The following is a 12,146-nucleotide window of genomic DNA, read 5'->3' on the forward strand; positions in this document are numbered from 1 at the left end:
TATATATCTTATCTATATTTTATTCATCCAAATAAAATGATAGCATATTATTACAGAATACTTTATTGAATTCTAAAAGCATAAAATGATTCCGTTTATCCACCATGTTCCATGATAAACGCTGTACTAGGAGGTTTGAGGTTAGATTCTATTATACTCTGAAAATTGAATTTGAATAGTTTATAATATCTCATTATTTGTATTTCATTCATCCAAATAAAATGATAGTATCTTATTGCAAAAACTTTATTCAATTCTAGAAGCATAAACTGATTCCGTTTCATAAACTATTTTGTAAACACGTTCACATCAAATCAGAATCAGCTGACTTCAAGGTTATTTTACAGCCCTAGGGCCGTAAAACTTTTACCGGCCTGGTCAGAAAACAATCACTTTCAGCCTCCATATGACGCACGTAAACCAGCTCATTACATCCAAGTGGGGCGAAAAACAATTTACAAGACATTCGCCTGTATTACAAGTAAATAATATAGGATTTTATCATAGTTGTGTTTCATAAAAAGAAACTTCCTGTATTACTTACTGGACCTGTAAGATGTTGAATATTTTATCATTGTTTAGACCATCCTAAAACTTTTACAAGTGTAGGTAGAATCTTGAAAAGCGACATTTTGTTGAAAAGGCAACGTGTTGAAATGAATGAAGGTAGTAGTTTTAGTTCTGGTAAAGATGACTATGTTATTATTCGTAGGCCAAGAATTTTCAAGGACAGAATTTCTTACAATATGATACAGGAAACTTATCAATATAATGAACGGTTTAGATTAAGCTTCCCTCAATAAAGCGTTATTGGAAATATTCATAAAATGTTCGTCCATAATGTTCTATGTTTTAATTAAACAAATTTAATCAATCACGTTAATTTAATGATTAACATTTGATAATTAACTTTTTTGAAACATTACTACTCACATAACTGTTATAATAAGTTATGTTAGTTAAGTAGTTATTATAATTTCTCAACTATTTATCATAAACAAAATTATTTTCCAGCATGAATGCAATCTGTCCATCGTCAGAAATTTGATAATGTGGATTTTCCACTAAAACATTTTAAGTAGCACTTTGTTCAAATATTATATTAGGCTCGCTGGCAAATGAAAACATTAATTAAAAAAAAAGGAACTGTAATACAGACGAATATTACAGGTGATTTTACAAGTGTAGAATTATTTTTATGAAACATAATCTTAGAGGATTGTAAATTTTGATTTTACAAGGGTTTTATGTAAAAGGCCCCTGGCCTTTCTTTCAATGCACTTATTGATTACATAGCTAATAGAGCCTATCAACAAATGGGTTTCATTTTGAGGACATTCTCACCCTTCACTAATGTGGTACCTCTGCTACTCTTGTACAAATCAATTGTGAGGAGTTAGAGTATGCATGCAAAGTATGAAATCCTTATCATAATGAACAGATTCACCTTCTAGAACGCCTTCAAAACAAATTTTTGAGGTGCATGTAATATAAAAAGCGCAGTGTTTTCTGTCGCTTTGACTATCCAACCAATTCCTTCAGAAGTATGTTCAATTTTAGATCACTGAAAGTAAGACGTGATGTTAAATTACTTGTTTTTTCTTGTACAATCTATTGTATAATAAAATTTATTCTTCTTACCTGCTTTCTAAAATTAACATATACATAAATACCATTGCAACTTTTCTTTAAGTAAAGCTCAAAGAATTTTCAATAGCTGTTCGGAGCACTTGGACATCTTCTGGTTCTCCACTTCCAAATTCCGAACGATTTCATATGATTTAGTATGGTAGTATGTGGTCCATCATTTCGTTTTTATTCCTTCGATTTATTTTTTTTTCAATTCTCCTCATAAAGGCTAGTGGTAGTACATTACACAGACATTCTTTTCTCTTGTTTATACACTAGTAATGATTATACTTTGCTAAGGTATTAATGTGAATTTTTCATATTGAATTCAGTTACTGTATTTTTTTTATTTTATATACAACTGAATATTTCTTCTATTTAACATCTAATTTCATTTTTATAATTTTATAATTAGGTATAAATTTATTATTTTCTCACATTTTCCATCTTATTTTTATTGAAAATTGTATTATGTTGAAAATTATTGTATTGTGTGAAGGAGGCAAAATGGGGTTTACCTGTTGTCTCCATGAATAAATAAATAATAATACTCTCGCAACTAAAACTAAAATAAGATGATAATACTATTGATATTTTAATATCAATGTAAGTGAGAGAGAAGTGCAGCCAAATAAAATTATATTTCTATAATTTTATGCTTTCTGTGCTTTTATATTGAGGAAAAGTTTTCCATAAATATAGATGTAGAATAATAGGTGCCTCAGGTGCATGTCAGAGTTTTCGAGTAGCAACTGTTCATTTTCAGGGCGCCTCTGGATTAGAAAGTCAACGTCTAAACCTCTAGACTACGGCCATTCCTTTAAATGCGACACCGATTTCCTTTTCTGTAATGATTTATTTGATTCATTTATCAAAAATATCTTGCAAACGTTGAACTCAAGAGATGAGTAGGTAGCCTAGTTGAATAACAGAAACGGATCCCAGTTATAACATAGATAAAAGAACAATTCATTATCTTTCCTGTGAAATAGTCATAAAAATTTGGGTTTATTTTTTAATACTGTATTAATTTTATAATTTACTTTTGAACTGCCTTAGTATGGTGAAAATTGAGATGCAGCAAATATGGCAAATTTACCTGTTGACCAAGTAAATTTCCGTGGTGATTAATTAGCTCTCAATACTGTTAATTTTCGCCACACTTGTTTTACCAGAATCAAGGATGAAACTTTCTGGATTATACAGTTACTAGCCGTCAGGCTCGCTTCGCTCGCCATATCCGTCTAGCCAGGGGGCTCCGCCCTCTGGACACCCGACTGGATCGTCCATGAATGAGATCAGCAGGCTCGCTTCGCTCGCCTGAATTTTTCTTTTGAGCATTTTTATCATATGTTAGGACGATCCAGTCGGGGGTCCAGACTAAACGTCTGGCTAAACGGATATGACGAGCGAAGCGAGCCTGACGGCTAGTAATATAATATTCCCAGGAATAGCTCTGATTGAAGTAGCAGTGCCCAATCAATTTTTCCGCGATAAATGCATTTCAATCTTCAACTTGGTGAAATTATTATTAAAGTTACCAGTTAACAACTGTTTCGAAGAGGTACTCTCTCTATATTATAGTTCTATATTAACACTAGCCGTCAGGCTCGCTTCGCTCGCCATATCCGTCTAGCCAGGGGGCTCCGCACCCTGGACCCCCGACTGGATCGTCCAAGGATGAGATCAGCAGGCTCGCTTCGCTCGCCTGCATTTTTTATTTGGGCATTTTTATCATATGTTAGGACGATCCAGACTAAACGTCTGGCTAAACGGATATGGCGAGCGAAGCGAGCCTGACTGCTAGTAATATAATATTCCCAGGATTGAAGTAGCAGTGCCCAATCAATTTTTCCGCGATAAATGCATTTAAATCTTCAACTTGGTGCCAACCTAACAAAGTCAACTTAACTTAATGCCAACCTGGCAAAATTATTAATTTAGGTGCCAGTTAACAACTGTTTCGAAGAGGTACTCTATCTAGATTATAGTTCTATAGTAACATATGATATGGAAATTTCAATTATAATTAAGAGATTGGGAGAAGAAGAATATACATGCTAAAAGACGAACTTTAAACCCTTAAAAACAACCCTTAGAGTTAAAATATTGCCAAAAGATTTCTTAGTGCGCCTCTAAAGGGCCAACTGAACATACCTACCAAATTTGAACGTTTTTGGTCCGGTAGATTTTTAGTTCTGCGAGTGAGTAAGTGAGTGAGTGAGTGAGTCAGTCAGTCAGTCAGTCAGTCAGTCAGTGAGTGCCATTTCGCTTTTATATAAATAGATAAAGATTGATAATGTGTGTCAGTTATAATGATACAAGTCCATTCAATCAAGAAATATCATTGCAAGTCAAGTTTCTGTCAAAAATTCTCTAGTTCCAGTTTATCAAATGAACTCTCTTTTATTGGTGTTTTCATTCGTAATAAATTTGTCACACACATGATTCAACCATAAAAAGATCATTACGTGAAAAAATGTAGCTTTTAATGGTCAAACATGTTACGATTTGCTCTACGGTACCTTATTGGTCAAATATTGTTGTAGTTTAAGTTATCTGATCACATAGTTGAGGTGAAGCTGAGGTCAGAAGTATCAGAACCGCACCTATTCGAAATTGTTCACGTATTGAAGCGCAGTTTTGACTGCTCCCATCTTAACACTATTTGTATAGTTATCCCATTTTCAATCTTTGTCTCAACGTGAATTTAACCTTTATGTCAATGAAAAATAGAATGCTTCAACAGAGTAAGACTTGATAGAATGGAACATTCAACCGCCGGCCACGTTAGCCAAGTGTTGTTCCAAGGCTTTCAGTCTGCTATCGCTCCAGATCGTGGATGGGTTTGAATCCCATTTGTTGGCATGGACGTCATTTCATCGTCTTATTAGCCATGCCATACAGGAGCAAAAAGTTTATAAGCATCATCCACAGTAGAAAATATTTAAAATAATTTTGAGAACGATATGAAATAATAATTAATATTATCAAATCAAAATTGAAGACCTAACACGTAGTTTTTTTTTCTAAATACAATACACTGGAATTATTCAATAGATGAAAATATGCTGTTTTATTGATTTGGAATCTGTTATCAATTATCAAAATGTTCTACTGTATTGGATCTGGAATCCGTTCTTAAGACTACTAAATTTAGTTTGAGGTTTGATAATGCATACTCTCATAACTATGAACTTTGCCGCCCTCTCGTATTTGCCTCTCTTGGCTCAATTGCTTACGTAATGGAGAGTAATACTGATTTGCATTATTGAGACAAACCGCGCTTCATGCTCTGCGTCTGCCGTATGTTTCCATTCAACGAGCTGCAGGTGCACATCGACTAACGTTTTTGTCAGTCGATCAAATCAGTTGATTATTGATTAGGCTATACAGATCAGTCACTTGCCAACAGTACATTACAAATATTCTACGAGTAGGAACTAAGTAGAGATTTTACTCAATAATCAATTTCAACCTTCAGGTACAAAAACTATGATGTTATAGTTTAATTTCTCTTTTTGATGTTCAAGTGAATACAAACTCCAATCAATAAATTTAGCATTGAAATGTGTATTTATTAAACGTATAACTTATGGAATAACACATGTAGTAATAAATAGGTGAATGATTAGATTTAGAGATGTAGATAGTGGTTGAATATATATTACAATTAGAAGATAAATAATACAGCAACATAAATCTTTGCATAGTATCTCCTTTTCAATTGGAAAATTATTTATACTTCATAAGTGCAGGTTTATGACAACCATTATAATTATTGACCTACTCACATTGCTGATAAGAACTGAATGCTTCACTACGTGGAGCTCCTTGGTGATTATAATATCCAGAAAAGGCTCAGTATTAGTTGTTTTGTCACGTTGTCAGCCTGATGGTGATAATAAATTCAGTTTCGGTTGCTATCAACTCAGTAGGTGCTGCAATAGTGATATGTGGCCACTGACAACCAATAAACTTTTTTTCCACTTTCATATTCTAATGGAGTTTTGCCTTGATGTGTTCAATTTTATTTTGTACATTAACAAAAATTTTTTTAGCTATTTTATGTGGACATTTTTATAATAATCATGCTTAAAATACAGTACTTATTTTTTCCATCATGTTTTGCTGATAGGTGAGTAGTTTTACATGCTGACATGTTATCTGGCCCTGAGCTTAACTCATTAAAACAATTGAGTTAGTTTGTTTGATCGTATAATATTTTGTAGAGAAATTCTTTCAGATCGTATTTTGATAATCTTATACGACAGTCGCACCTCTATATCTGTCAATTTAAAAACACCTGTTGATGACTGAGCCTGTCATTACGTATTTGATATCATTCTTTGAAATCCTGGTTCAATTAAAGGCCAAATGCATTACATATCAACTTAGTGTCTTATAGTTAAATTACAATACTGAAACATTTCTATCGATGATATATTATACAAAAAATTGCCGTAATGGTAAAATTAATAACTGAGATAGGTAATATCTGTGTTATATTTCTGTAGTTTTGGATGGCCTTATTGGTGAAATTCCGTAGAGAAAGGTGTATAATGCATCTCAGTATTTTTCAAGTTCTTGTCGAATAAAAACATTTTCAAACCCTTTGAATTTTTAGTGGAATCTGAATTTCCGTTTTTCAATTTGTTATATTCAATAGAAAATCCTTTTGGCAACTTTTTTCTTTATTATATGACACTTAGGTAGGCCTCATTATCTTGAAAAGTTCTACCTGATAAATTTTCATGCACTCATGCAAACAGTAGCTTCAGGGGGTGTTCATATACGTCAACTTATCTACTTACTTCACGTAAGTCAAAACTTACTGTCTACTTACCTGTCAAAATTTAGTCATTCAAAAACTACCAAAGACAATAATATTATTGTTAAACTCTTGAAAAAACAGGGAAATATTACTTTACAAAACTACTTACAACGCTGCCGAATTTCAATTTTAATAATAATTAATCAAGTGATGGGATAAAACTTCCTGAATATATATTTGATTATATATATATATTTATTTTATATATTTGATGCGTTATTATAGCAATCAGTATATTTTTATGTATTCATAGATGATGTATTTAATCTCTAATGTTTAACATACGTCTAGTTATATGCATTATTATAATTCTTATTATTCTGAATATCACCTACTATGTGACAATTGTGATTAAGTAAATAAATTATACAAAAATCTGGTGTGTCGCACTCACACAACTTTCCTTGCCGTTATGAAAATTGATCACCTGACGCTAGTGTTCCCGCGCATCTCAAGTCTACTATTCAAAGATCCAAGCCAGCTGGTGACAGGACAATAACGCTGGAGACACACGAAGTTCACTATCTCTTCATAGTGAATGATTTAATAGAATCAACAGTTTGTAATTGAAATAATAACATTTTCTCAAATTTCGAGCTTATTTTCAATTTTAGGTGAAAATGTTACTGAACATTAATTGAAGAGATTTTCATGCTCAATCTTTCCCACTTGGAATTTTTTGTTTAAATATTGTATCTAAAACCTGATAATTGGGAATCTAAAATCAAACTTTGCATAGATGGGGCGGAGCTCCTGAAATTTTTACAGATATGGGACTTGTGGCAGTTGATAGAGCTTATCAATGACTATTTTAGGTATACATTTGATCAAAATCGTTGGAGCCGTTTTCGAGAAAATCGCGAAAAACCCTGTCTTTGACAACATTTTCACCATTTTATCCGCCCATCTTGAATTGCATCAGATCGAAATTGTTCGTGTCGGATCCTTTTATTGTAAGGACCTTAAGTTCCAAATTTCAAGTCATTCCGTTAATTGGGAGATGAGATATCGTGTACACAGACGCACATACACTCATACACACACACACACACACACACACCACACCACACACACACACACACACACACACACACACACACACACACACACACCACACACACACACACACACACACACACACACACACACACACACACACACACACACACACACACACACACACACACACACACACACACACACACACACCACACACACACACACACACACACACACACACCACACACACACACACACACACACACACACACACACACACACACACACCACACCACACACACACACACACACACACACACACACCACACCACACACACCACACACACACACACACACACACACACACACACACATACAGACCAATGCCCAAAAACCACGTTTTTGGACTCATGGGACCTTGAAACGTATAGAAATTTGGAAATTGGGGTACCTTAATTTTTTTCGGAAAGCAATACTTTCCTTACCTATGGTAATAGGGCAAGGAAAGTAAAAATAGAAACCATCCAGTACTAAATATAATATAATATTGAGTGTGAGAGTGCGATACGATTTGTGGTTTTGAATATTTGCTATTTTGAGATGTGCATCCAATGTGAGCATCAGTGCACCTTGAACTTCATCCACCTCCATCTACGTTTAGCGGTAATCTGCGAGTAGATGTAGGCATGGTCGCATTTAATAAAATGTCTCCCATTCCGGGTTTAAACCCGGCTCGTTTAAACGTGGCTCGTTGGAGTAAGTGATAAAGCGTCGGTCTAATAATCAAGAGACCCGAGTTCGAATTTCGACCGGAGCAAAAGTTTTTGACCACAGCACAATCACATAGATACGGCCACCCCGTCTTTCGAAGGAGACGATAAACCGTCGGTCCCGACTACCTAGTAGTTGTCATCTCTCATCATCATCCCTCTCACTCATTACCCACGCACAAGCCTATTAGCTTATGTGGACATCACCCTCACTAATAAAAAATATATAAAAATATATAATAATAAACTAACAGCTGATGTATTCCAGTTTAAATCGAGATGGTACATATGGGCCTTATGCTAGTAGATGTTAACAATATTCTCTAGTGTTCACTAGAGATCGTTTACTGGGTAATTGTGTATTGTAGATATATTACTGGGTTGTATATATTTGTATATTTATGTTAACCTACTGATCAGAAAGGACTCTGTAATAAATGACTTGGCAGGATTTGAGGTGAGAGAAAGGCAGTGCAAGACTGCTGACAGGGATAAGTGGATGAGTGGTAGATAATGCTAAAGTCCACCCCGGGCTGTAGAGCAGCCAAGAGAGAGAGAGAGAGAGAGAGAGAGAGAGAGAGAGAGTGAGAGAGAGAGAGTGACAGTGACTGATCAGAAAGAGTGGAAAAGTGATAATTTATTCCTATTACATTTTATCATGTAAAGCTATGAAGAGTGAATGTTTTTATTATTATTTTAAATTTGTTAACCAGACACCTTGGGGAAAAGCACTGCACCCGGGAGGGCGGCTCATTCGTGTGCCGTTACGGAGACAATCGCGTATGCTGCACTCTGCCGGTGGAGGGGGTGAATGGAGCGGACTACGAGCAGCACATCCACAGGCACCATGTGGCAAACAACAACCACCCCCGGCGCAAGGTGTCCACCGCTTCCAGCTCCTCCCGAGGAGACGGTGCTGACGTCATCAAATGGTCCTTCTACTCCGCCTCCCAGAATCTGCCCGCTGTGCTCAATGATCCCGGCAAGGGCAAACAGGTTCGTCCGGCGCATCAAATAGTTCTCTATTAATCATTGAACAGCACAATATGACTAGTAGTTCTGTGAACAGTAGACCTCACGCAGTTTTCTCATCTTCAAGTATCTGATGTCACCTGTTCTAGTTGATTCAGTTAAATCACAATTCACAATTGAATCATAGTTTACTCTTAAAAACTGTTATTTGTTTTCTCCAAGATCAAAAACTCACTTATGTTAATAAACTCGTTTCACGTTTGAATTTGTATCCCATATATGATAATTTATCCAGTTCCGTGATAATCTTTCCATCTGATGAAAATATTTCTCAACTATTTTAATATTAATTTTTTTTCAATCAAGAATGTTATAATTTCTATAGTCTGACTAATCCTATCTTCAAAGTAGATGATATATTTATAGTGATATCAGAGTATGGAGGAATTTCTTTTCTTTTCATATTATCCTTAAAATGCAAAATTTCAAAAAACCTTGTGTAGCCTATACATCGACGCGCAGTTGAAAAAGGAATGAATATTCCTGCCAAATCTCATCGAATTCTATCAATGCGTTGGGCCGTAATTGCGTTACATACAGACAGACAAAAGAAAATCCGAGTTGAAACATAGACCTCACTACGTTCGGTCAATTAGTGTCAAGGGACTGTTCCCTTGCAAATCTTAAATATCACTTTTACTCTTGACATACCTTTATTCGAATTAGGATTCTAAAATAGTTGGAGCAAAGTCACAGTAGATGTAGGTGCTAGTTTAGTTAATATTCAGTTTGTTTTATTTTAATTTTATTTTTATTTGTTTGTTATTTTCTTCTTCATTTAATTCTATTTTAAGCTGATTTGTTCATTGCAAGGAATGAATTCTGTGGTATTTATTGTTAGCATTTCATGTATCAATGACATATTCAAGTGGAAACCTGTGGTATTCTGTAAAATAAATTAATAAATCACTGTCCTTCAAAAACAAAAGAATTTGTCTCGTAAGTAAGATAGTGAGTTTAGTTAGTATTCAGTTTGTTTTATTTTAATTTTATTTTCATTTGTTAGTTATGTTCTTCTTAATTTAATTCTATTTTAAGCTGATTTGTTCATTGCAAGGAATGAATTTTGTGGTATTTATTGTTAGCATTTCATGTATCAATGACATATTCTAGTGGAAACCTGTGGTATTCTGTAAAATAAATTAATAAATCACTGTCCTTCAAAAACAAAAGAATTTGTCTCGTAAGTAATATTATATTAATATTAATATTATCTCGTTAATAATTTAGTTTTCACGATTTCAGTAGATGTTCCAGTTACTGGAGCACCGGAAACATGTAACTTGAAGACACCGAAGTATGGCACGGTTTGAGTTACACATTTGAGTTACTTTGGTACTTACACGTAACTGAACTTGTAACCTGTTCAAGTAAATGTCGATATGATTCTAGTTGAATGCTTCCGGTAATGTCTCCTGTATCTACAACGTCTACCAAAATCATGAGAACCAGGGATAACTGTTAGGCTAAATACATGAGGAATTTTTCAGGTGAGTCAGCTCAGCATGACAGGACAGGAAGCTCTCCGATTGGCTAGTTCTCGATACGCCAACCCTATCAGTCAATCAGAGATCTTCCTGTACTGTCGTGCCGACTCGTCTGAAAAAAAACTCCTCATGTGTTTCTAGCCGTATTAAAAACCTTTTGAGTTTGTGCTTTTAAATACATGAAAGCACAATAACATAATAACATAATTATTTATAAACTAGGCACCCCGTGCAGCGCAAAGCGTCACTTGCTTTGTAAAAAACAGTCACTTTATAAAAAATAACTAATACATTTTCAACGAGTCCATAGTTTTAAACTGTGAAACACTTTCAAATCAAGTAATAATCACTAATTTTATTGTATTCGGTTTTAGGAAATCATTAATTTATTCAGTTATAAATTATTTAGAATTCATTCAGAAAAATAATGAAATTGTTCAATTGCCTTTTTTGAAAATTAATTTGAAATAAATGTAAGTGAATTCAGAATTCACCAACCCACACGTTATCGCCAATCTCCCTTGAGAATCAGAGCTCAGGGAAGGGTGGTCAAGCAAATTGTAAGAAAGGAAAATAGTAATAGTAAAAAATGATTCATTCTCAATAACGTTTGAAATTTCGTTTTCAGAAAGACTTTTTTACAAAAACATGGGGAGATGGCTTTGTTGAAGTATTCGATGTACCTGGACCTAGTTATTTACCAAATATTACCATACAACACTTTCAATCTTATCTCAAGAAGATAGCTAAGGTGAGTGACTCCTATTCTTATTCTATCATTGTTACGCGTGATGTATCCTACTCATCAGTCTATAATTATGTTTCGAAAAATATCAGTGATAGTTTTAACTGTTCTCTTTACTCATTATAAATAACTCGTATTGGGTAATATATCAATCTGAACTCTAAAATGTCACTGCTATTGAATAATTGAATACAACATGATGTAATCATCCAATCATGTTATGGCTGCTAAGACTTTTATACATTTCATTTGAATTGATCCAAGAATAAATTGGATGAAGAAAACTTTCATCTCAAATATTATGAAATTAATGATGATCGATCTTATATGAGTGGAATATAAAACTCAATTTCAATAAGATAAATAAATATGTCTATTTATTTAAAGCAATTTTCTAATCATTTTATACATTCTTGTGTATATCTTTCATTTATCATTAATCTGACTTGCTAGTTAAAGTATCAAACAACATATCTGTGATTGTTCTTTTTACTGTACAATGATTCCGAGCTAGCTCTAATCCAAAACCAAAAACTATTCTGTATTCTTATAATAAATACTGTATATTCTTATAGACATGTATATCATATGTCTTTAGTAATTAAGTAATATACAATTGAAAAGTTTCTTGAAGAAGCAGGAAAGCCGAC

General features: G+C 34.0%; 1 protein-coding gene across 3 annotated transcripts in view; it reads left to right on the forward strand.

Annotated features, from left to right (window-relative positions):
- LOC111046234 (vacuolar protein sorting-associated protein 54) overlaps positions 1-12,146 on the forward strand; it is a 66,720-nt gene that overhangs the window by 12,532 nt on the left and 42,042 nt on the right. For 2 of the 3 annotated variants that reach the window (XM_039428177.1, XM_039428179.1), the window contains 2 exons: positions 8,946-9,228; positions 11,380-11,502. In XM_039428177.1, the coding sequence (XP_039284111.1) occupies positions 8,946-9,228; positions 11,380-11,502 (406 nt within the window). Of the gene's footprint in view, positions 1-5,562; positions 5,768-8,945; positions 9,229-11,379; positions 11,503-12,146 lie in introns of those variants that run through there. The other variant, XM_039428178.1, reaches the window with a different exon arrangement.

This window comes from Nilaparvata lugens, chromosome 5 (assembly GCF_014356525.2).
Source record: "Nilaparvata lugens isolate BPH chromosome 5, ASM1435652v1, whole genome shotgun sequence".
In the NCBI taxonomy this organism is placed as follows: domain Eukaryota; kingdom Metazoa; phylum Arthropoda; class Insecta; order Hemiptera; family Delphacidae; genus Nilaparvata; species Nilaparvata lugens.